At 44.8% G+C, this 27168-nt stretch overlaps 1 protein-coding gene across 1 annotated transcript; it reads left to right on the forward strand.

Moving 5' to 3' along the window:
* Positions 1–147: 147 nt before the first annotated feature.
* On the forward strand, positions 148–21911 carry actr5 (actin related protein 5). The gene is made up of 9 exons (XM_080204388.1): positions 148–568; positions 1279–1502; positions 3054–3223; positions 4851–5068; positions 10174–10356; positions 12199–12324; positions 14806–14954; positions 18337–18469; positions 21407–21911. Exons 1-9 carry the CDS (start codon positions 179–181, stop codon positions 21590–21592), a joined length of 1779 nt encoding a protein of 592 aa, XP_080060514.1. The 5' UTR covers positions 148–178; the 3' UTR covers positions 21593–21911.
* The last annotated feature ends 5257 nt before the right edge of the window (positions 21912–27168 follow it).

The raw sequence follows: 27168 nt of genomic DNA on the forward strand, positions 1-27168 counted from the left end.
CAAGGAGAGGTACTGGGTGAATGCTCCTTCAAAGGGCTAGCACGAGCACGATGGGCAGAATGGCCCGTCCTTGCTTTGTGGAAGAATTCTCCGAGTCAATGGTGGGAACTAAAGTTTCCCGGAACCTATCGTCGATGCCGGTGCGGCTGAGGGGGGCGAGTTTTGTGGACGGACCAAGATGGCGGCGGCCACGGGCGCGGATTTCGCCGAGACGCCGCCGAATGTTTATTATTTTCGGGATCCGAAGCCAGTGGCGGATCCGATCTTTGAGCTGAGCGACGCCCTCGGGCCTAATCCGGGCTCCGTGCCGCTGGTGGTGGATAACGGCTCCTTCCAGTGCCGGGCGGGCTGGGCCCTGGATCACAAGCCGCGGCTTCAGTTTAAGAATGTGTCGGCCCGGAGCCGCGGCGCCTCCCGCAGCGACACCCAGGTCGGCAACGACATCCGCAACCTGGAGGTGGTCCGCTGGCTGCTCAAGTCCCAGTTCGACAGGAACGTGGTGGTGAACTTCGATATCCAGGAGCAGGTGTTTGACCACATCTTCCAACACCTGGGCATCGCCTCTGAGGTGAGAGGTCAGCCTGGGGGAGGGGGGTGACAAACTGTACCGACCCCTCCTTGTGTGATGTGCTATGCCTTGACCAATCAGTGTTGACCTGCCTGGTTTGAATTTGAATGAAAGCTTGGCAGTTAACTGTTCCCTGGTGCAGTCTCCGTGGCAACACCTCTACCAATCAGAGTCTAGTTGTCAACCAATCGGCTTTCTTTTATAATGCAGTGTAAATTGTTGTACCCTTTATGATTTGTATTTTTGTGAATGGTCCTGATGACTGCAAGATGAAAAGCTTCAATAGCACCTCTCTTTTTCTCTTCGGCAATAGCCAAATTGTGAATCGACACAGATGGAAGTTAATTAGTACCACCATGTATTTGTCATGTACTTGGCATCACTGGACTGGTTTTTACAGTCTCTCATTTTTCATTTATTATTCCTGCTGCAACCCCCATAAACATTTGAATGGACCTATCCTAAATTGATTTTTCTCTACACCCTAGCTATGACTGTGACACTACATTCTGCATTTTCTCCTTTCCTTCTCTATGAATGGTATGCTTTGTATAGTGCGCAAGAAACAATACTTTTCACTGTATCCTAATACATGTGACAACAATAAATCAAATCAAAGTGATTAATGGCTATGTGTTAACCTGCTTCCGGCTGCAGATGGCTGCTGTTGTAAGCTCTGAAGATTTTATTATTGTTTGTATCTATTACAGCTCTGCGTGGAGCATCCAGTAGTTTTAACAGAGGCACCGTGTAATCCACTGTACTCTCGGCAGTTAATGTCTGAGCTCCTGTTTGAGTGCTACCATATTCCCAAGGTGTCATACGGAGTTGATGACCTTTACAGCTTCCGCCGCAATAATAAATCGGCCTCCACTGGATTGATTGTCTCCTCTGGCTATCACTGCTGTCACATTCTGCCAGTGCTGCATGGCAGGTTTGTTAAGCATGTTCACAACAACGTTAAAAAGATGCAATGCACTTGTGCAGAATAAGCAAAGCTACAGATCGAAAGGGTTGGAAATCTAAAATAAAAATGTGAGAAACGGATAACAGCTCAACCAGAGTTTGAACAGTTAATATTTCAAATGCCCCTATGTTCTCTTTCTTGCACTGACTCATCCTGCTATACATACACAGTGATACAGTGGTTAGCACTGCTGCCTCATAGTGCCAGGGATCCAGTTTCGATTCCCAGTTTGTGTCACTGTCTGTGCAGAGTCTGCACGTTCTCCCTGTGTCTACGTGGGTTTCCTCTGGGTTCTCCAGTTCCCTTCCACTGGAAGGAAACCAGAGTGTGGCGACTCGGGGATTTTCATAGTAACTTCATTGTGGTGTTAATGTAAGCCTCCTTGTGACACTAATAAATAAACTTTATATCCAGCATTAGTATTTTTTTTAATGAATGATTTAATATTTGCTATTTTAGACAACGAGGAAATATATGCATTTGTAAATGTGTTATCCCAACTGTTTCACCGGAGATGAGTGAATTGTTAATGTGTAGTCGGCAAGGACCTACTGTGTGGCCTCACAAACAGATAATCAATCTGTTTTAGTTGGCTGAATGATTAAGTAGTTGAGGCCAAAATATTGAATGTTTTCAAGAAGCTGTCAGTTATAGCACTTGGGGTGAAGGGAATCAAAGGATATGTGGGGCAAAGGCAGGATCAGGCAATTGAATTGGGATGATCAACCATGATCATAATGAATGGCAGAACAGGCTTGAAGGGCTGAAAGGCCACCTCCTGCTCCTATTTTCTATGGTAAGTGTTCGCCAGGGCTCAGGAATAACTCTTTTGCTCTTCAGGTAGCTGCATCCACCTGAGTGGGCACAGGAACAGGCCCTTCGGCCCTCCAAAACTGCACCAATCCTGATGCTTGCCTAAACTAAAACCTTATGCACTTGCGGAGTCTGTATCCTTCCATTCCCATCCGATTCATGTATTTGTCTAGTTGCCTCTTAAATGCCGCTGTCGTACCTGCTCCCACCACCTCCCTGGGCAACGCGTTCCAGACATTCACCATCCTCTGTATAAAACAACTTGCACAGTTTTGCACACTTGCACATCTCTACACTTTTCCCATACACCTTAAACCTATATCCCCCTGTGTTCTATCCTAGTAAAGAGCACCTGACAATCCACTCTGTCCATGCCATTTATAGATCTCTGTCAGGTCACCTCTCAACCTCTTGTCATTCCAGTGAGAACAAACCAAGTTTATCCAACCTCTCCTCACAGCTCATACCCTCCGGACCAGGCAACATCCTGGTAAACCTCTTCTGTACCTTCTTCAAAGCACCCACATCCTTCTGATAATGTGATGACCGGAATTGTACACAATATTCCAAATGAGGCTGAACTAAGGTTTTGTACAGCTGCAGCATGACCTGCCAATTTTTATACTCAATGCCTCAAATTTCAATGTATATCCTGTTTCATTCTTTCTTTGCTTGTGCTGATGGATGTTTCCTCATGACATTTAGATTGGATGCCCATAATGGTAAAAGGATTAATCTGGGTGGAAGCCAGGCAGCATCGTACATGCAGCGGCTGCTGCAGCTGAAGTATCCTGGACATTTACCGGCTATAACACTGAGCAGAATGGAAGAAATTCTCCACGAGCATTGCTATATCGCTGCTGACTATATGGAAGGTAAGCCTAGTTCATGTGTTGTGCTCACGTTTGTTGAGAATAAGCAACTTGATGCAGAGATTCCATCATCTAGAACAGCTGTGTCCAAACTCCGATCCGGATGCGGCCCAGTGCGGGCCGGATGTGGTTAGCAGGCCATAGTTTGGAGACCCCGGTCTAGAAGGTTAATGTCACCAGATCAGTGTGACTTGATTCAATTGAGAGGTTCTAAGGGTTAATTTTCCCAGAGTATTTTATCCCTGGAGATTTTCCTCTGTTTCTCTGCCTCTCCCAGACTGCAGATAATGGCGGTGGAAGGAAGGGTGAAGAGACGAGATTTATTTTTATTTTATTTATTTATTAGTGTCACAAGTAAGGCTGACAGTAACACTGCAATGAAGCTACTGTGAAATTCCATTAGTTGCCACACTCCAGCGCCTGTTTGGGTACACTGAGGGAGAATTTAGCATGAATGACGCACTCTAACCTGCATGTCTTTCGGACTGTGGGAGGAAACCTGCACAGACATGGGGGGAACATGCAGACTCCGCACAAACAGTGACCTAAGCTGGGAATTGAACTTGGCTACCTGGCACTGTGAGCCACAGTGCTAACCACCGTGCCGCCCCAAATACACTAATCTGCAATTAATGGCAGCATTGCATTCAATCCCTATGTCGCGAGAATGAATTTCTGGTTCTAAAAAAAAGCACTTTAATTTTACTGACTATCAGGAAGAGAACAGAAATCACACACAAGTAAATAAATCCTTTTTTTGAGGTTTCTGTTGCAGAGGTTTTTATGGGAATGCATGAGATGAGAAATCGAAACTCAAGACATTTTGAAATTTGAATAGGCTGGTATGTGTTAAAAGATGAAGAGACCTAGCTAATAGAGTTGACAAGGGGGATCCATTCAATGTGGTATATCTGGACTTTCACAAAGCGTTCGACATGCACATGTAATGTTCTCAAAGAGTTCCACCAAATTAGTCAAACATGACCTGCCCTTCGTGAGCCCAATGGGACAATTTATATCGAGATGTCTTGGTATTTTTTTCTTGATGATAGATTCAAGCATTTTTCCTACTACAGAAATTAAGCTAACTGGCCTATAGTTACCTGCCTTTAGTCTACCTCCTTTTTTAAACAGTGGCGTTACATTTGCTATCCTTCAATCTACGGGGACTACCCCAGAGTCCAGTGAATTTTGGTAAATTACCACTAGTCCATTTGCTATTTCTCCCACCATCCCTTTTAGTACCCTGTGATGCATTCCTTCCGGACCACGAGATATAGCACTTGGGGCGAATGGGATCAAAGGTTATGGGGAGAAAGCAGGATTAGGCTACTGAGTTGGATGATCGTGATGAATGGTGGAGCAGGCTCAAGGGGCCGAATGGCCTCCTGTTGCTCCTATCTTCTATGTTTCTATGCTTATTGAGCGACCGTCCAAGAGTCCCAAGTGAAAGCTAGACTGTTTACTTCTCTCTATTACCAAAAAAAAAGTTAACTCAAAGTTGTTATCCCAGGTCAGATTAGGAACAATTGGAAGTAAATTAGTAGCGATCTTAAATCATACATTAAATAAGTCAAGACCAAATATTTCAGTAGCAGTTGCAAAGTTATAGTGATTTACCTGTTTGCAGAACTCAACCTGTGGAAGCTCCCGGACTTCTACCAGAAGAACATTCACAGGATGCAGTTGCCTTTTAATAACAAGCTGCTGGCCAGCACCTTGACAGCAGAGGAGAGGATGGAACGGAGGCAGCAGCAGATTCGCAGGCTGCAGGAGCTCAACGCACGGCGCAGGGAAGAAAAACTACAGCTTGACCAGGAAAGGCTGGAGAGGCTGCTCAGTATCCAGGTAAAGAATCATAGCTGCACTTACTGAAGTTGCTGTTCACATTGGCATTCACACCAGTATTTCACAAGAGCTGGCGAACTGCTATCAAGATTGATAGGATCCCTATAGTGCAGAAGGAGGCCATTCGGTTTATTGAGTCTGCACCGAATCTTCAACAGGGTATCTTATCCAGGCCCTATTCCCATAGCCCCACACATTTACCCTGCCAATTCACCTAACCTGCACATCTTTAGACACGAAAGGGCAATTTAACATGGCCAATCCACCTAACCTGCGTATGTTGGGACACTAAGGGGCAATTTAGCATGCCTAATGCACCTAACCTGTGCATCTTGGGACACTAAGCGAAAATGTAGCATGACCAATTCACATCTTTGGACACTAAGGTGCAATTTAGCATGGCTAACCCTTTTAACCTGCACATCGTTAGACCCTAAGGGGCAATTTAGCATGGCCAGTTCACCTTACCTGCACATCTTTGGACGGTGGGAGGAAACCAGAGCACCCGGAGGAAAACCCACGCAGACATGGGAAGAACGTGCAGACTCCACACAGACAGTGACTCGAGGCTGGAATTGAAGCCGAGCCCCTGGCACTGTGAGGCAGCAGTGCTAACTGCAGTGCCACTGTGCGTTCTACCTATACATTTGGAAATAAACCCAAATTCCTCCCTTCCTGCCTTCAGAATGTCTCAATGTCATTGAATCACTCCTTAATGATGTAATTGTGGCAGCCAGTTTGTGTATGGCAAGGGCTACCAAATAATAATGTGATGAATTGGTTAAATTAGTTTTATTGGTGTGGTGAGGGAGGCCAGAGCTCTGGGAGAGCTTCAGTCACCTCGTTAAAGTGCTGTGGGATTTTTGACATCCGTCTAAGGTCTAGTGTCTAATCCAAAAGGTGACAACAGATGATGCTGTGTTCTTCACTCTTACAGCAAAGTGTTGGCTTTGAGTGGGTTTGAACCTGCAACCTTCGGACTCAGGCAGGAGGGCCACTATCTGATCCAAGCTTGCCACTTGAACCATTGCACTCTTTTCCACGCTGCTGGCATTTGATGACTGAGGAGTAACAGACTGAGTTGGAGAGTGCAACCCCTAAAATACCAGTTGATAAAGCTCTCGTGCCATCAAGCCACTGTGCAATAGTGGTTCTGCATATGACCTTCTAGGCAAGTGCAAGAGTTATGTTCAAATTATGCCCATCCTACCTAGTTAGACTTAAAGGTAAAAGGTAAAGTATTTAATATTCCCTCATTAAGTAAACTTAAAGATTCAGTTATGACTGTCTATGAGTTAAATATTTGTTAGCGGAGGAATGGGAAGCAACTACTGAATAATTATATTGATGTCTTGCCAGCCTGAGGATAGCTGGGCCACGTGGCTGAATTCTGTATTATTGGAATCTGTGATCCTTCCTGTCTATGTTTCTGCTTTTTGATCATATTCACATCATCCCACTGATGCTCCAGGTGATTGCTTCCTTTGCACCCAAGCGTGTTCTTGTGTGATGTGCATCTAAGTGTATGTTTGTGTGTGTGGTGCGCACATGAATGTGTGCATGAGTGAGTATTCGTTGTATGTATTTGTGTGTTTATGTGTGTAAGAGTGTATTCGTGTGTGTATGCAAGTGTATGCTTGTGTTCGTGTGTTTATTGTGCGTGTTCACGTGTTTTTTTATCCATTTGTGGGACATGGAGGTCGCTGGCTGGCCAGCATTTATTGCCCATCCTTAGTGGCCCTAGGACAATTGAGAGTCAACCACATTGCTGTGGCTCTGGAGTTAAATGTAGGCCAGACTGGGTAAAGACTGCAGATTTCTTTCCCTAAAGATCATTAGTGAACCAGATGAGTTCTTCTGACAATCAACAATGGTTTCATGGTTATCGGTATACTCTTGATTCCAGATACTCTTGTTGAATTCTGTCGTGACAGGATTTGAACCCGAGTGTGTTCGCATGTGTGAGTGTGTTCACATGCGTGTGAGTGTGTGCTCGCGCGTGTGTGTTTCTCTATTTCTCACTGTGTGAGGAAGGAGCAGCATTGTTTTCCGGAGACACATGGATTGGATGAGGTGTACACAGAGTAGCAGGCAGCCGAGAAAAGCCTTTCAGTCTAATAAAATATTTCAGACACTCGTGTGAAGTGTAAACATTGATACTCCAGCATGCGGGCAAAGGATTAGATGAACAATGGACACTTAACAGGTAACAAAATCTGCAATGAATGAGGTCACAGGGAAATAGTATTTACTGCAGTAAGGCGACCTGAATCTCTTCTCGCACCACACTGCGACTTCCATGAAACCTGTGCCAGAGCTCAAAAATGAAGCTTCTTTAATCTTAGGACTGCAAGTGAAAATGTCGCTAACTCCTGCAGATGTTTCGTACGTTGCTTTTAAGATAAAGGAGTGTTCTGGTTCATAATGTTCAATGAAAAAAAGCATTGTTATTGTTGAAGGTGTTAAGAGAGAACATCGGGAAAATTACTCATCTTCGGTTACAGCCCAGGCTGCGTCTGACACTTGCTGGGACACAGCAGGGTGGCTGCAGTACTGTTCTCTGCCACCAGATGGTAGAGATTGGTTCGATGCCTCTGGTCCGTAGCTGAGAGTTACGGGAAAGGAGCTTATCAGAGCTTCTAGTGACAGAGAAAGTATAGCGCGGAAAACAGGCCACTTGACCCAGCTGGTTCTGCTGTTAATGCTTCACACGAGCCTCCTCCCACCCTTCTTCCTCTTGCCCTGCCAGCATATCCTTCCTTTCCATTCTCCTTCATGTGTTTGTCCTGCTTCCCCCTTAATTGCACTGCATTTCTTTGTTTGACGGTGAGAGCTGTCGGCCCTGAGTTCTCCTCAGAACATAGTCAGGTTGACTACCTTCCAGTGATTCAGCCTAGCGAACAGATTGAACCATTTCTGTTAATTTTCCTGGTTGCCTGTCTTCTGGAGGCAGATGGATTGTGTAAGTTGCTGGCAGAGCAGACAGACAGCGAGCAAACCTTTCAGTCTAATCAGACAAATGCTTCGACCACTCCCATGTAAGTGCGAACAAAGACGCTGGCTTGGAATTTTATAATAGACACTTGGTTCTTGATTCTAACTCGGGGTGGGTTAAGCAGGTTGACGCCTCTGTGGGGAACCTCTGATATAATTAAACTGCCGTTTGCCGTATGGAGGACAATGGCACTAAGATCTAAGGCCACAATTCATTGTTCCATTGTGAAAAAAAAGTTCTTTTATTTAAAATGTACTGTATAAATGCAAGTTTGTGGCAGCACGGTGGCACAGTGGTTAGCATTGCTGCCTCACAGCGCCAGGGACCCAGGTTCGATTCCCAGCTTGGGACACTGTCTGTGTGGAGTCTGCATGTTCTGCCTGCGTCTGCATGGGTTTCCTTCGGGTGCTCCGGTTTCCTCCCATAGTTCAAGGATGTACAGATTAGGTGGATTGGCCATGTTCCTTAGTGTCGGGGACTAACTAGGATAAATACATTGGGTTATGGGGATAGGGCCTGGGTAGGATTGTGGTTCGTACAGACTTGATGGGCTGAATGGCCTCCTTCTGCACTGTAGGGATTTTCTGATTCGAAATTATTTCTTTCAATCACGTCTTGTATTGTTGGATGTTTCGGGGCGCTTCACCTGATTACTTTTTATTTAATTTGTTCTTGTGATGTGAGTAGTGCTTTCATAGAATAGAACCATAGAATCTCTACAGTGTGGAAGGAGGCCATTTGGCCCATCGAGCCTGCAGTAACAACAATCCCACCCAGGTCCCATCCCAGCAACCCCACATATTTAAATTGTTAATCCCCCTGATATTAAGGGGCGATTTAGTATGGCCAATCCACCCAACCTACAATTCTTTGGAGTGTGGGAGGAAACTGGAGCACTCAGAGGATAGCCACGCAGACGTGAGGAGAACGTACAAACTCCACACAGACAGTCACCCAAGGCCAGAGTCGAACCTGAGTGCCTGGCGCAATGAGGCAGCAGCGCTGAACACTCTGTCACCCGTACTGAGAAGGGGTATGTTTTTTGGGCTTTCTCCTCTGGTTAGTTTGGTGCTTAACCATCCACCATTGTTCACAACTGTCCAGGATGGAATTGCAGAGCTTTGGTTTGATCCTATGGGTGTGCGATCTCTTTGCTCTAATTGTTTTATTCATTTCTGGGACATGGCGCACCGCTGGCTGGCCAGCATTTATTGCCCCATCCCTAGTTGCCTTTGGTCAGAAGGCTTCTGAGACTCAACTACACTGCTGTAGCTCAGGAGTCACATGTAGGCCAGACCAGGTAAGGACGGCAGATTTCCTTCCCCAAAGGACATTGGTGACCCACATGGGTTTTTCTGACAATCGGCAATGGTTTCATGGTCGTCAGTAGATTTTTAATTCCAGGTTTCTTTTATTGATTTCAAATTCCACCATCTGCCATGGTGGGATTCGAACTCGGGTCCCCAGAACCTTAGCTGAGGTTCTGGATTAATAATCCAGCGATAATACCACTAGGTCATCATCTCTCTCTGTCTATAATGGAAAGCTATAGCAAACATAGCAGCAAGTTTGTAACATCAACAGTCAGATGAATGGCTTAGTTAATCTCTTTACTTTTGGAAGTACTGGGTGAAGAGGAATCGTGATCAAGGCACTCGTCGGATTCCCTATGGAACTACATCCATGTACGGAATCTAAGGAAGGAGCTTTTCATTTGTGAGGTCCCGTTCGAGATGCAGCCTTCCTTATATATTAGGAGTGATGTCCTTGGAGAGTACAGAAGTGACCATAATTTAGCACTAATTGGCGATTCCTTTCCAATAATTAGTGTATGAAAGAGAAATGTTAAACTGGTGCAAGTGCCCCTGAGTTGCTGTAGAGACCCATTGTTGGACCAGTACTTTAATTTGCATCTAAATGGACAAAAATATATATTTTATTCCTCACTGTTGAGCTCATTTACCTTGTCAGAATGGGGCAGATCTGTTTAAACAGCAAGCTTGTTGAGCATGATGACATGGGTGCAGGCTCGATGGGACGAATGACCTCCCCCTGCACTGTAGGGATGCCATGATTCTAACCTATTACCATCCTGTCCTTGTTCCTTCAGGAGCTTTTGGAAGAAGGCATGACTGAAAGATTCAAGCGAGCCCTGCTGGAAATGAACATGGATTCCGCGGAGGAGTTACAGTCGTACATCAACAAACTCAGCCTGGCCATCGAGCAGGCCAAACAGAAGATCCTGCAGGCAGAGGTCAACGTGGAGGTGGACGTTGTTGACACCAAGCCAGACGTAAGTAGCGATGGAGGCTGACATTGCGATCACATTCCCTTGTGACTTTTCTGACTCTCACTGGGCGTGCTGGCGTGGCAGCCAGGCAAATCCTTTGGAACACTGCCGCCATCCTTCACATGCTGAGGCTGTGTCAACAACTCTTGGGCTGCAGAGCCTGATCCTGTGCCTGATTGACGTTGGTACTGCCAGGCTGGCATTTCCTACCAGGGCTCGAATGATTATCAACAGTCGAAATTTTGATTTGATTTGTTATTGTCACACGCATTAGTATACAGTGAAAAGTATTGTTTCTTGCACGCCATAAGACAAAGCATACCATTCATAGTGCAGGAAACGAGAGAGTGCAAAATGTAGTGTTATAGTCATAGCTAGGGTGTGGAGAAAGATCAACTTAATGCAAGTTAAGTCCATTCAAAAGTCTGACAGCAGTAGCGGAGAGGTTGTTCTTGAGTCAGTTGGTACATGACATCAGACTTTTGTACCTTTCCCCGATGGAAGAAGGTGGAAGGGAGAATGTCCAGGATGCGTTGGGTCCTTAATTATGCTGGTTGCTTTTCCGAGGCAGTGGGAAGTGTCGACAGAGTCAATGGATGGGAGGCTGGTTTGCGTGATGAATTCGGCTACATTCACAACTACTTGTAGTTTCTTGCAGTCTTGGGCAGAGCAGGAGCCATACTAAGCTATGATATGACCAGATAGAATACTTTCTATGGTGCATCAGTAAAAATTGGTGATATATTGGTGATCGGTTGATATTGTGGAGACATTTCAAATTAAAGACAAAGAGTAAGAGGCTGTTCAGATCTGGTATCATGTATAAAAATCCACCAACTCAGCAAGAGTCAGGGATTCATCATTCAGTGAGTGCACTTATCTAAACCCAAACTCATGTTTTCCCATAGTCTGTGGGCAAGAGATAACGTTGTATTTCACCACACTTCCCACTGTCTCGGCAAAGCAGCCAGCATAATTAAGATGTGGAGACGCCAGTGTTGGACTGGGGTGAGCACAGTAAGAAGTCTCCCAGCACCAGGTTAAAGTCCAATAAGTTTATTTGGTATCATGAGCTTTCGGAGTGCTGCTGCTTCATCAGGTGAGTGGAGAGTTTGGTTCATAAACGTGTTTGTGAACCCAACTCTCCACTGACCTAATGAAGGGGCAATGCTCCAAAAGCTCATGATACCAAATAAACCTGTTGGACTTTAATCTGGTGTTGTGATACTTCTTACTGAGCATAATTAAGGGCCCCACCCACCTCGGACATTCTCTTTTCCACCTTCTTTCATCGGGAAAAAATTAGAAAAGCCTGAGGTCGCGTACCAACCGACTCAAGAACCCCTTCTTCCCTGCTGCCATCAGACTTTTGAATGGACCTGCCTTGCATTAGGTTGATCTTTCTCTACACCCTAGCTCTGACTGTAACACTACATTCTGCAATCTCCTGTTTCCTTTCCGAAGCGCGATATGTGTTGTCTGTATAGCACGCAAAAAACAATATTTTTCACTGTATACGAATACACATGACAATAATAAATAAATCAAATCAAATCACTCATGCAGTACTCGACATAAGTCATCCAGTATTGGATGTGCTTGTTGAAAGATGAATTAATGAAGAATGGTATGTCATAACATTCGAGACTATGGGCCAAGTGCTGGTAGATGGGATTAGGTGGCAGTTCAGGTGTTTCTAACATATTGGTGCAGCATCTATGTTCCAAAGGGCCTTTTCTGCACTGTAACATTCTGTGGTTCTAAGAAGGAATATTAAGCACATTTACACAAGAGGTGGACTGTAAATATTTTATTCCCTCATTGCGTTGATTGTGTTGTGATCAGGTTTCCGATCTGGATCAAGTGCTGAGTTGCGACCAGTCAATGGATGAGTTGGAAGGAGTGAATGAGCTGGATCAGCTTTTCCCGGAATATCAGAGCGACTTTGGCAAGCAAACCAACGTAGTCCAGGTACGGTTTTTAACGCCAGTTACAGTGTTTAACATGTAGCCCTATTCTATAAAACGTACCGGAAGTTGCATTCAAGTTCTCGAATGAAAATCCAGAGTACTCTGAGAGCAAGAATGTCCTTTTGTACACTTTCAGATGTTTGGCAAGTTATGTGCAGAACAATGGACGCCTGCGTGTTGGTCTCAAAGTGTAAATCTAATTGAGAGTTTTGGATTGTTTATGCATTGATAAGATTACAACCTTGAACTGACTGTGCTGTATTTTTGTTCTGATACATAGTCCTGATTAAAATTTGCCTGTGGGAAGCTATTTCGCCTTGTCCCCAACAGTAGAACTAAAGGACATAGCTTTCACTTGAAAGTGTTTAAAGTTTATTTATTAGTGAAACAAGGAGGCTTACATTAACAATGCAATGAAGTTGCTGTGAAAATCCCCTAGTTGTCATACTCCGGTGCCTGTTCGGGTACACTGAGAGAAAATTTCGCCTGGCCAATGCACCTAACCTTGCCAGCCGATGCACCCAACCAGCATGTCTTTCGGACTGTGGGAGGAAACCAGAGCACCCAGAGGAAACCCTCGCAGACACGGAGAATGTGTAGACTTTGCACTGACAGTGACCCAGGCCGGGAATCGAACCTGGAGTCTCTGACGCAATGAATCAGCAGTGCTAATCACAGTGCCTCTCACAGCAGGGGGTGAATTCAAGACGAATCTTTGGAAAAACGTTTCAGTAAATGTGAAATCTACGGAACAGAGCGTCTGGGGAGGAGGTGGAAACACATAGTATTGACTCATTCATTATTTTGAAAAATAACAGTGTATGTGTATTTGCGAAACGGGTCCATCGTGCTTGGGAGGAATGGTTGTCTTTTGAACCTGTAGTTCCCAAAGCTCTCAATGGGATATTTCTCACGTCATGTTTGGATTTTTTGCAGTTTAAGCAACAGAGTTTGATTACAATGAATAAACAACTTGTTTACCATTGCCTCATGTGACTAAATGGCAACAGGCCCTTTTATCATCTAGCAATTCCTCTGTTCCTTTAATGAGGGGGAGGTGTTGGCCTAGTGGTAATATCACTAGACTAGTAATCCAGAAATTCAGTTTATGTTCTGGGGACCTGGGTTCGAATCCCACCACGGCAGCTGGTGGAATCTGAATTCAATTAAAAAAAGTCCGGAATCTACTGATGACTACTGTCGGAAAAACCCATCTGGTTCATCAGTGTCCTTTAGGGACAGAAATCTGCCATCCTTACGTGGTCTGGCCTACATGTGATTCCAGAGCCACAACAATGTGGTTGACTCTCTGCTGCCCTCCAAGGGCAACTAGGGATGGGCAATAATTGCTGACCCAGCCAGCGACGCCCATGTGCTATGAATGAATATAAAAGAAAAAGGTCAATAATCGGGCATTCCCCATATGGAAGAGGTCTAAATGGCTGCATCCTGTGATCATTGGGAGGCTAATTACTGTTGCTTTTGAACAAATTCTAGATTAATAGCTATCTGTTTCCTCTTTGAGAAGAGCCCAAGTTATCTTCTGGTCACAAAGGCAAACAGGAAATGTTTAACTTTCCCATTTTGTAAACATAAAGAAAAAATGTAATCACGACTTATTGGTTTTTGTGATCTCTGAAGGGCAATAGACTAGTCTTTAAAGTTTACCTACAAACTACATGTCTTAAGTGTGTCCGTGCAGTTTTGAGTATTCTTTTTGCTGACAAAGTAGCAATGAATTCCGTTCAGTTTTGTTGAAGTTTACACTGAATAATCCTTCGGATCTCTTAATCTTCACCTTACCCGGGGTGGCACGGTGGCACACTGGTTAGCACTGCTGTATCACCTCGCCAGGGACCCAGGTTCAATTCACGGCCTGGGTCACTGTCTGTGTGGAGAGCGTCTGCCTGCACATTCTCCCCTGTGGCTGCATGGGTTTCCTCCGGGTGCTCTGGATTCCTCCCACAGTCTGAAAGACATGCTGGTTGGGTGCATTGGCCATGCTAAATTCTCCCTCAGTGTATCTGTACACGTGCCAGAGTGTGGCGACTAGGGGATTTTCACAGTAATTTCATTGCAATGTTAATGTAAGCCTACTTGTAACTAATAAATGAACTTTACTTTTTTACCCACAACTCCTGATAAAACTTGCTTGAGATTAAGAAATGTGATAATTTAGAAAGATCTGATGGGCCAAATGTGGGTAATTGGGACTAGCTTCTGGGTTTAAAATAAAGGGTGGCATGGACAAGTTGATCTGAAGGGCCTGTTTCCATGCTGTAAACCTCTATGACTCTACCTCCACAGAAGGGGTGCATAATAGCCTCAAGTCTGTGTGTTAATGTGCTGTGGCACTGAGCGACACACTTCTTAAATATCTACCATGCAAACTAATGAATGAATTGGACAGATGACAATGTCACAGTGTGCCATAATCAGTATTTCATTTTTTGGTCTCTGAAAATGCTGTCTTTTCATCCAGCCAATTGGACAGATGTTCAACTTAGCTGAATACCATCAGCTGCACCTGGGCAGTGAGCGAATCCGCGTTCCTGAGATACTGTTCCAGCCGTCATTGATAGGCGAAGAGCAGGCTGGTATAGCGGAAACCCTGCAGTATGTCCTAGATCGGTATGTCCTTCAGGATTCATTCAACGGTTTGCTCACATTTGGCAACTAATCCACTTACATTCAAGGTACTGTTCAGAAATGGAGATAGTTTCAGGTAAATTATATTTGCATTTGTGTGCATTAGGAGTAAACTATCGCTTTAAGTTTAAATTTAAGTTTTAGCTTTGAAGAACAAAGAAAATTACAGCACAGGAACAGACCCTTCGGCCCTCCAAGCCTGCACCGAACACGCTGCCGACTGAACTAAAACCGTACCCCTATTCCCATCTTCTTCATGTTTTTGTTCAGACGCCCTTTAAAAATCATTATCATATCCGCTTCCACTACCTCCCCCAGCAGCAAGTTCCAGGCACCCACCACCCTCTGTGTAAAAAAATAACTTGCCTCGTACATCTCCTTTAAACCTTGCCCCTTGCACCTTAAACCTATGCCCCCTAGTAATTGACTCTTGCACCGTGGGCAAAAGCTTAAGTTTAAGCTTAATTTATATTTTTCTGTCATTAAGGAGACTTGAGTTTTAGGTTCACTTTAAAAGATGCCTACATTATAATTAGGTTTTATGACTTTTAAAGTAGGGAAACTCTGTTGTTACCCAGCAGCCAAGGGCCTACAGGGGTAACAGAAATAGTTTTACTTCTGTTGGGAGCAGCATTCCACAGAAACTGCTGGACAGGTAGGGACAGAAAGCAAGTCCCAAGTAAAGAACAGAAAGTTTCCAAAACCAAGCAGAGGGACAGAAGGAAGTCCCAAGGAGACCTTCTGGTCAAAGGGAAAAAACAGGAATCTCCAATGAAGATCCTGTTATGTGACATTAAGAATGAGGACCAGGGTTGCAGGGTGCAGACCTGGAATAACATGGGCTTGCAAAAAGCCAGCGGATCTGAGGGGGATGCCAAAGGTTGGTGACTGTTTACTGGAGACCTACAAAGCATTTGTGTTCTGTTGGCATGGCTGGATATCTGAGAGATTGTGCAGAAAGCAAAGCTTGAATGCATATGGTACGCCGGGGCAGACGAACATCAGAGGAAGAGACTGAAATTCTGGAGGTGGATCCTTGGTGAAGACATCTGAGAGAAAGCATTGTTTGGGATAAGATTTCAAGTGTGTATTTTGAGAGCAGAAATTGGTAGACAGAGTCTCAGTAAGACTAGTTGGCTTACTGTGACAAGCATCTGGGGAGAATTGATGCAAAATCTGTAGAAGTTGCTTTGGGTGACATCTGTCACTTGGTTTCAGAGTGTGGTGCATCTGACCCCTGTTTTCCTGTTGGCTTACAGGGACTATGTACTTGTTGAGAACACTGAAGCATAAGATGTATTCTGTAACTTGCGTTGTCTTGATGGATATGTATATATCTGTAATGGTACAGTTAGGGTAAAGGTGTAGTATAGTATATGTATCACTTTATTGTTTAATAAGTGTTATATATTTTATCAACACTCTGTGAATCAGTTCAATAGTTGCCACCTGTGCCAATTGTAAAAAAATGTTCAGATCCGTCAAGCTGGTTTCACCCTGGGATGTGACTTGTCCAGTAGTAACATCAGCTGGGATTGAAACAGCACTCAAGGCAAATACCATAAACTGCCCTTCTCCCTCTTCTGCAACGCCCCCATCACAGAGCTTTGCAACAACTTGGTTCTGCTGAATGATGTGTTATGATAACACCAGCAGCAGAACTAATGATTATATTGGTGAACCTTCCCATGAAGTGCTGAGATGTGGGTTCGTGCCACTAATTACCCTCATTAACCAGTTACTGAGAGATGATCGAAACACATTCTACAGCTATTATTTTAACCCATTCTGTTTTTGATCCTTAGAGGTTACTGCCCTCAATTTTCTTTCTTCCTCCTAGTGTCTTCTGACCTTGTTAAAGGTCAAACTCAAGCCTATCTGAGTGGAAGCACTTGTACTTATTTAAAAATGGCGTCGCTTTGAAAAGCAATTGCTGCATTAAAGTCCCAGATATCAGTCATGCTTCTGTCATCTGGAAACTTTAGCTAATCATAGAATGCTACAGTGCAGAAGAAGGCCTTTTGGCCTGTCGGGTCTGCACTGACCACAATCCCACTCAGGCCCTATTCCCCATAACCCCATGCATTTACCCTGGCTGGTCCGCCTGACACTAAGGGAAAATTTAGCAAGGCCAATCCACCTAACCCGCACATCTTTGGATTCTGGGAGGAAACCGGAGCACCTGGAGGAAACCCACACAGACACGGGGAGAACATGCAGACTCCATACAGCTGGTGACCCAAGGTGGGAATCGAACCCGGGTCCCCGGCACTGTGAGGCAGCTGTGCTACCGTGCCGCCCGAGCCATTTGGGAGCAATCCAAAGACTCAGCAAAAGCAAATGGGTCATTGCTGCTCTTGGCTGAATGGAGGCTGGTGAATTGATTTTTCATAGCATTGCAACTGTGCTGGACACTCTGACAGGGTAAATGTGCAGTATAAGGGGAAGGTAGAAATTGCTAGTCAGTGGTTTAAAAATGTTTGGCTGGGTATCCATTTCATTCTTTGACACCGATCCAGAAAATACATCAGTTCGGCAGTCTAGGATCTGGCACTCATCTCTTGTATATCTCAAAAATGTCTTCATCTTGAATCATCTGCTTAGTTTGTATAAAGAAGGATTTGCAGGTACAAGAGCTGAAATATCTCCACAAGGGGCCTGGGCAGTGCAGCGTGACAAAATATTGGCTTTTCTCGTTTGTGACATGTATTAAAATCCAGCTGAGACAGTTTGGTTTCTCCGCTCAAAGACATATAATTTTATAAAATAAGTTTGTTACTGTGAGTTCCACACTGTCAATGGAGTTATTGGAATCAGGCAGGTTGGCGGATGAAGGCAGCACAGTGGTTAGCATTGCTGCCTCACAGCGCCAGGGAGCCAGGTTCGATTCTGCCCTCAGCTGACTGTCCCTGTGGAGTTTGCACATTCTCCCCGTGTCCGCGTGGATTTCCTCAGGTGCTCCAGTTTCCTCCCACGCTCCAGAGATGTATAAGTTAGGTGGATTGGCCATGCTAAATTGCCCCTTAGTGTCTAAAGATGTGTAGATTAGGGAGATTAGCGGGGCAAATGTGTGGGTATATGGGAAAGGGCCTGGGTGGGATCTTCTGTCCAAGAGTCGGTGCAGACTCGATGGGTTGAATGGCCTTCTTCAGCACCCTAGGGATTCTATGAAATGTGCAAGTTATATCGGAAATGTGGCCAGCTCCAGAATAAACCTAGCAGAGGCTCAAGAGTACGTCACCTGCTGACACAAGCCACTGCTTCCATCAAGCACGGTGTGGCCATGAAGGGCTGGACTGAAGATGAGCTGAGAAATGTATAGAAATATTCACTTGGTTAAAGTAACTTTGTTTTGATTTGGTAGATATTCTAAGGAGCAGCAGGACGAGCTTGTACAGAATGTCTTCCTCACTGGCGGAAACATCTTGTATCCTGGGATGAAGACTCGGATGGAACGGGAGCTACTCGCCATGAGACCATTTCAGTCCTCTTTCCAGGTGCTCTGAGATCAAAGCGGTGTTTAGTGGGATGGGGGAGGGAGAGTAATGACATTAAAAAGGAGATGAGATAGGTGAGGATAGCACTGTGTTTCTGTACATAAAAAGAAAAAGAGGTGAATCATTTTCAGTGCTATCCTGACCTTTGGCTAGGTATGTCGGCATCAACACATTTCAAAGATATGCTAGAAGCACCTTCCTTCATCTCCTTTATGAGCAATGCCTAAAACAAAGCAGTCCTTTGCCTGCTGGGTCAAAATCCTGAAAGTTAAATTAAAAGTTAAAGTTTATTTATTAGTCATAAGTAGTCTTACTTCAACAGTGCAATGAAGTTGCTGTGAAAATCCCCTAGTCACCACACTCCGGCACCTGTTTGGGTACACTGAGGGAGAATTTAACATGGTCAGTGCACCTAACCAGCACATCTTTCGGACTGTGGGAGGAAACTGGAGCACCCGGAGGAAACCCACACAGACACGGGGAGAAAGTGCAAACTCCACACAGACAGTGACCCAAGTTGGGATCAAACCCAGGTCCCTGGCACTGTGAGGCAGCAGTGCCACTGTACTGTCCTAATAGTACCTAAGAGTTAAAATGATGCAAGTTTCGGCAGGGAAGTTGGTATATAAGATTTGTGAAATCACGAGACCAGGTTGAAATTATGGCTGAGCCTTTTCTTCAACATTTTTTTCCAGATTTTTGCACTCAGGATTCTTATGAAGGGTCAAATGAACCATGATATTCTCCCCAATTTGTATGACGTTCCTCTGTGCACTCTTGTCATGCCAGTATTAGATATAATTTAATTTAACTAGATTGACATCTTCCCCAGTGGACAGAGTAACATCAAGTGAACAGAAATTAGGAGACAGTATTTCAGATGTTGGAAATCTGAAAGGACCACAAATAAATTGCTGCAAATACTCGATAAAGAACAAAGAAAATTACAGGACAGAAACAGGCCCTTCAGCCCTCCAAGCCTGCACCGACCATGCTGCCCGACTTAACTAAAACCCCCTACCCTTCGGGGGACCATATCCCTCTATTCCCATCCTATTCATGTATTTGTCCAGAGACCCTTTAAAAGTCACTATTGTATCCGCTTTGGACTGTAGGAGGAAACCCCAGCAGACATGGGGAGAATGTGCAAACTCTGCACAGACAGTGACCCGAAGCTAGGAGTCAAACCCAGGCCCGTGCTGGGGATTTTCACAGTAACTTCATTGCAGTGTTAATGTAAGCCTTACTCGTAATAATAAATAAACTTAAGTTTAAGTTACTTACAGTGGAGTTGAATAAGGTTCAGACTCAGTGACTGCAGTGAAACAACAATTGGGACTAGCCTCTGATTTGTATGTGTTTCATATGGCTGGTCACCCACTGAGTTTGGTCAATATATAGAGATGGAAGTATGTAGCTCTCCACAAAGGATTTTGTTTCCCTTTTGTCTGGATTCCTACACATTTTCACCAGAATGTATTTCAGGGCTGTGCCGATGTCTTGTGTAGCTGGCCGCCAGAGAGTATACAGGAACGTCTCAGAATAGCAGGCACCTCTTCCATGGTGGAAAACCATTAATTCTCACTCATTGCCTTTCCACCATGAAGTGCCTAAGTTTCTGACTGTTCTGATTGGTGGTATGATTGAGTTCAGGAACGTGTAAACCAAATTCTCTGTAGTGTCATTCACTGAACTTCTGACATGTGGCGTAACATTCCTCATTCACAGGTTTTTTTTGTTCAGTAGAGGGTGTGTTTTTGTGCTAATGAAGCTGGGGGATTTTGGTACTTGAGAATGGATAACCTTGGTAACAATTATGCTGACATTTTGCATCTACCATTCCAAGCTATGGTTGAGATTTGTCAGTTTATTGATTTGAGTCATAGAGGTTTACAGCATGAAACAAGCCCTTCGGCCCAATTTGTCCATGCCGCTCCTTTTTTTTTAACCCCTATGCTCGTCCCAATTGCCCACATTTGGCCCATACCCCTCTACCCTATCTTACCCATGTAACTGTCTAAACGCTTTTTAAAAGACCAAAATTATAATTATAATTCTATGAATTATTTGGAACCACGGCTAGAATCTGGATAAAGGCTATCCCAGATTCCTTTCTTCTTTAAAACCTTCCAAAAGCATGGAGTTGTGACTTTCCTCAACATGGTGGCACAGTGGTTAGCACTGCTGCCTCACAACTCCAGGGACCCAGCTTTGATTTCTGGCGTAGGTCACTGCCTATGCAGAATCTGCACATCCTCCTGCATCTACGTGGGTTTCCTCTGGGTGCTTTGGTTTCCTCCCACAGTCCAAAAGACATGCTGGTTAGGTGCATTGGCCGTGCTAAATTTTCCCTCAATGTACCCTAACAGGCACTGGAGTGCAGCGACTACGGGATTTTTACAGTAACTTCATTGCAGTGTTAATGTAAAAAGTTTATTAGTCACAAGTAAGGCTTACACTAACACTGCAATGAAGTTACTGTGAAATTCCCTTAGTCACCACACTCCGGCACCCGTTCGAGTCATTGCATCTAACCAGCACATCTTTCGGACTGTGGGAGGAAACCGGAGCACCCAGAGGAAACCCAAGCAGACATAGGGAGAACGTGCAAACTCCACACAGACATTAACCCAAGCCAGGAATCGAAGCCAGATCCCTGGTGTTGTGAGGCAGCAGTGCTAGCCACTGTATCACTCCTGAGCCTACTTGTGGCTAATAAATAAACTTATTAGCAGGTTTAGTACACAATTCTTCAGAAGTAAAATGAGATGATCTCAAACACTTGGGACACTCAAGTTCCTTTTGATCTTCTAGAATTAAAATCAGATATCGCCGTTAATTAGTGCTATTAAGTTACTTTTCCCTTTCAGGCAATTCTGCACTGGGATTAAGAAGCAGAAATGCTGCATGTTGATGTGGGACCCTTGTGTCTTGCAGGTGAGCCTGGCTGCCGATCCTATCCTGGACAGTTGGTTTGGTGCACGTGATTGGGCTGTTGAGTACAAGGACCAGGCTGAAGGCTGGATAACTTTGGCAGACTATGAAGAGAAGGGAGGGGAGTATTTAAGTGAACACGCTGCTTCCAATGTTTACGTGCCAATGAGCCTGACAAAAGCAGCTTAAACTTGCTGACATGTCAAAGGACCCCAGGACATGTTTGGTTCTTGACATTTCTTTTGCAGGAAAAAAGAAAGACATCTATTTTGTATTGATTTGAACTTTTGAATATACTGGAGGGTGTGCAAAATAAATACATTTTTGTAATAATATTGTTCTCCTCTTGCAAGTTGCCCACCATTATCATCTGGAATGTGAGATAGTCCACGATTTAGGATTCATCCATTATCATCTGTTCAAGAATGAGAGACTTGGGGTTCACTGCTACTTCTAAGACCAATCAAGAGGAGAATATAGTTGCTCAGGCTGAGAGAAATGATGCATTTATTTTTCCTTTTACCAGTTCTCGTCGGGTGGAACTCATCACTATTTGTTCAACTCTTTGTACCAGCGAGGGCCAAGAATGGACAAAACTTATCCCGCTGAATCAGGTTGTGTTGATGCATCGTGTCTGTCCCTAGGACTTAAGCTTGAGGTATCTTCCTCCTTGGCATCAGGATTCATGAGCTGCCATTCACAAACGTTTCAATGGCTCATAAAATCGCAATTTTGTTCAGCGACTGCACTGATTTTTTTTTAGCCCTTGAACATGTTTCCGAAGGTTCATGGTGGATACAGTGAGGCCTCATCGCATTTAAATATAGGGAAAGTGAAACTTCAAATCCAGACTTCACCCGAAATGGCATGGCTCAGCTATCATTTAAAGGGAGCTGGACATAGCCCTCGTGGCTAAAAGGATCAAGGGAGTATGGAGAGAAAGTGGGGGTGGGATACTGAAAATGCATGGCCGTATTGAATGGTGTTGCAGACTCGAGGAGCCGAATGGCCTTCTCCTGCTCCCATTTTCTATTTTTCGATGTATTTTGCTGAATTGCCAATTTTGACTACTATCATTTACAGTAATAACAGTAGGAAGTCTCACAACACTAGGTTAAAGTCCAACCAGTTTATTTGGAATCATGTGCTTTCGGAGTGCTGCCCCTTCATCAGGTGAGTCAGTTCTCCAAAAGCTTGTGATTCCAAATAAATCTGTTGAACTTTAACCTGGTCTTGTGGGACTTCTTACTGTACCCATCCCAGTCCAACGCTGGCATCTCCCCATCATTACAGTTTCACAGCATCACAGAATATTACAATGCAGAAAAGACTCTTCGGCCCATCGAGTTTACACCAATGCATGAAAAGCCCTGACCTGTCTACCTAATCCCACTTGCCAACACTTGGCCTTTAGCCTTGAATGTTTTGATATGCCAAGTACTCATCCATTACTTTTTAAAGGATGTAGGTATCCTGCCTCCATCATCCTCTTAGCAGTGCATTCCAGACCATCACCCCCTCTGGGTAAAAAAGTTTTTCCACATATCCTCCTGAAACTTCCTCCTGTTCACTTTTAACTTGTATCCCCTTGTAACTGACCCTTCAACTAAAGGGAACAGCTTAGGGTGGCACGGTAGCACAGTGGTTAGCACTGCTGCTTCACAGCACCAGGGACCTGGGTTTGATTCCCGGTTTGGGTCACTGTCTGCATGGAGTTTGCACATTCTCCTCGTGTCTGTCTTTGCTCCGGGTGCTCCGGTTTCCTCCCACAGTCCAAAGATGTGCGGGCTAGGTTGATTGGCCGTGCTAAAATTGCCCCTTAGTGTCCTGAGATGTGTAGGTTAGCGGGATTAGCGGGTAAATATGTAGGGATATGGGGGTCGGGCCTGGGTGGGATTGTGGTCAGTGCAGACTTGAAGGGCCAAATGGCCTCTTTCTGCACTGTAGGGTTTCTATGATTCTATGAGCTGCTCCCTATCCACCCTGTCCATGCCCCTCATAATTTTGAACACCCCAATCAGGTCAACCCTCAGTCTTCTCTGCTCCAACGAAAACAACCCAAGCCTACTCAACCTCTCTTCATAACTTAAATGTCCCATTCCAGGCAGCATCCTGGTGAGTCTCCTCTGCACCCCTTCCAGTGCGTTCACATCCTTCCTTTAATGTGGCGACTAGAGCTGCACACAGTACTCCAGCTGTGGCCTCACCAAAGGTTCTATCCAACTCCATCATGACCTCTCTGCTTTTGTGACCTATACCCCGATTGATAAAGGCGAGTGTGCCATATGTTTTTTCTCACCACCCTGTTAACTTAGCTTTCCAGTAGTAAGAGGTATGATATTGCAAACCTTTAGGTTCATAAACCTGTCAACATTACCAAAATGTTCCTATTTAGAAATGCTCACTTGAAATGCGGGACAAATATTTATAGTTTTCTTTAATTGATGCACTAAAAATAATTTAGTTTCCTCTTCTTTCTCAGTAGCACTGGCTTTCTCTGGGCTACGTTTGTTCCACTTGTTGATGCCATTACCTTTTGGTTTGCAAGCAGCAATGCTCCATGGGTGTGGATAGCGAGCACATTACGAACTGGTATAAATTTTCAGGGTAAATCTGGGGCTGAATCACTGACTTGTTTTTTTACTCTCAAATCTATGTAGTGCTTTGTGCTCCCCTGCTGATACCAGAGAGACTGTTAAGAAGGGAAGAAAGGCAATTAGAGATTGGGCAACAGTGGGAAGATGGAAGTTGGGCTTTTTGGGGAAAGGTGGCCAAGGTCCATTTCAATGCTTTGCTTCCCATTTCCCCTTTTCCTCAGTTTTACCTCCCCCCAACCCATCTTCCTCCCCCCACATCTTTATCTGTCGTACCTTACCCTCTGATTTCAGCTTCTCTGCCGTTTGGCCATTCACATCTTTTATTCTCTCTTTGGGCTGCCATTAGCAGCCTTTCCCCTTGTTTTTGTGGCTATGATTCATCTTTCATTCCCTCACCCTACTGTATAAATATCTCCCACTTTCCATGCTTTCTAGCAAAGAAAAAGGGTCATCTGGACTCGAAATGTCAGCTCTTTTTTCTCCTTACAGATGCTGCTAGACTCACTGAGATTTTCCAGCATTTTCCCTTTTGGTTTCAGATTCCAGCCCCTGCAATAATTTGCTTTTATCCATTTTAAGGGGCTGGGAGAATGGGGAATAATATTCAAGTTGCTACATTTGTGTTTGGTGTATACGTTTTCCAAGACCCGTGGTTGAAAACCGACAGCACATCAGAGATTGAAGAGAATGACCACATAAGGAAGAAAATAGTTGTATTTCTATAGCACCTTTCATAATCCTTTGAATCCCAAAGCGCTTAATCGCCAATAAAGTATTTTGGAAGTGTAGTCACTGTCAGAAACACAGCAGCCAATTTGTGTGGAGTCACATCCAACAAACAGTAACATGACAGAGACCGTTTAATCCATTTTGATTATGTAAGGTGGCACAATGGTTATCACTGCTTCCTCACGGTGCCAGGAACCAAGGTTCGATTCCAGCCTCGAGTGTGGAGTTCGCACGTTCTCCCATTGTCTGTGTGGGTTTCTTCCGGTTGCCCTGGTTTCCCCTCTTGCTCCAAAGATGTGCGGGTTAGGTTGGTTGGCCATACTAAATTGACCCTTGTGTCAGGGGAATGGCAGGATAAATATGTGGGGTTCCGGGGATAGGGTGGCATCATTGTCAGTGCAGGCTCGATGGGCTGATTGGCCTCCTGCTGTAGAGATTCTATGTGCTGATTAGATGGATTGGCCATGCTAAATTTTCCCTTTAGTGCTAGGGGGATGAGCAGGATAAATTTACGGGGAGAGGGCCTGGGTGGAATTGTCAGTTTAGGCTTGATGGGCCTCCTGCACTGTAGGGCTTCTGTGATTAACTAGGATCTTGGCCAGGATAACAGGGATAATTTTGCTGACTTTCAAAATGGTGTCTACCCGAGAGTGCGGATGGGGCCTCAGTTCAACATCTCATCCCTCAGTTTTGCACTTGGGAATGCCGAGGTGGGGTTATGTGCTGAGCTTTCAGGAGTAGTTCCTAAGTCCACAACTTTCTTATCCAGAGTTGCGAGTGCTACCGACTGAACCGATGGGAGATTTATCAGTTGCCACATCAAGCCCGTTCCTTGCACGAGCGCGAGATGAGGAAGAAAACATTTAAAAATATCATGAAAGAGGCAGGAACAAAAGGAACATGTGGCGGAGTAATTCCTCCACTCCCCCAAGGGAAAAGGCTTGAGCAATATGAATTTTACAATGTGTTAGAAGTGTTGGAAATCTCTCAGACTGAGTACATCTGGGATCCAAGCGCTGTCATAACCGATACATCAAAAACTGGAGTCTGGCTGGAGAGTGAAGTGAGAGATGGCTGTTGGGAATGTAACTGGTTCATTTTCACAGCTTGTGCCTGTGCTGCTGACTAGCTGAAGTTGCTCAGAAGCTCATCTTCAAAGGATTCTGAATGCAGAACATACTTATCAGGCCTCTGCAAATATCAGGGAAATTCTTCACAAGCGCTGTGTTGTGGATAAATTAAATTGCTGCTTCAATGTTGGATTTTTTTTTTAGTGCCTTCCGGGTAAAATGTATCCCTTATCTTTCTGCAAAGAAAGGGTGGCGTGGTAACACAGTGGGTTAGCACTGCTGCTTCACAGCTCCCGGGACTTTGGGTTTGATTCCCGGCTTGAGTCACTGTCTGTGTGGAGTTTGCACATTCTCCTCGTGTCTGCATGGGTTTCCTCCAGGTGCTCCGGTTTCACCCCCACAGTCCAAAGATGTGCGGGTTAGGTTCATTGGCCATGCTGAAATTGTCCCTTAGTGTTCTGAGATGTGTAGGTTAGAGGGATTAGCAGGTAAATGTGTAGGGATACGGGGGTAGGGCCTGGGTGGGATTGTGGTCAGTGCAGACTCGATGGGCCAAATGGCTTCTTTCTGCACTGTAGGGATTCAGTGAGAGTTCTATGAGAACGGCGCAAAATCTTTGTGTGTTGCACATACACGTGTATCCATCAAAAGTCTGCCATCGTTTAAACTGTATATTTGCCACCGACATTAATTGTGTGTATCTGGGTACATGAAATTCCAAGCCAGCATCTTCTTCACTTCATTAGTTCACCCCACCCACTCCCCCTTCCCCCCCATCGTGAAACTAATTGTCTAAGGGGTGGCACAGTGGTTAGCACTGTTGCCTCAGGGACTCGGGTTTGATTCCGTCCTTGGATGACTGTGTAGGGTTGGCACGCTCCCCCATCGAGTCTACATGGGTTCCCTCTCACACTCCAAAGATGTGCAGGTTGGGTGGATTGGCCATGCTAAATTGTCACTTTAATTGTTTAATTGTTTCCCAGGATGTGCAGTTTAGGGGGATTAGCGGGGTAAATACGTGGGGTCACGGGGATAGGGCTTGGGTAGGATGCTACGTTGAGGAATTGATGCAGACTTGATGGGCCGAATGGTCTCCTTCCACACTGTAAGGACTCTACGATTTGATCAAAACCGGTTGAAATAACTGAGAGGCTGGAGGTTCTGGGAGTTCACATACAAGATCATCCCCAACGCAAGGGCCCCTCGTTCTGTTTAATCATAGCAGAGAAATGTTATAAAAAAAGCTTGTATTCCATGGAATTTTAAGAAGCGTCTGTTTTCAATAAGATAATCGGGTGTGATGACGCATCATTCGACCTTGGTTACATTCCAGATTAAGGTTATAGCCAGGTTCATTCTAAGTATGTGA

Source organism: Carcharhinus amblyrhynchos, chromosome 16, assembly GCF_965287045.1.
Source record: "Carcharhinus amblyrhynchos chromosome 16, sCarAmb.v2.hapA, whole genome shotgun sequence".
Classification (NCBI taxonomy): Eukaryota; Metazoa; Chordata; class Chondrichthyes; order Carcharhiniformes; family Carcharhinidae; genus Carcharhinus; species Carcharhinus amblyrhynchos.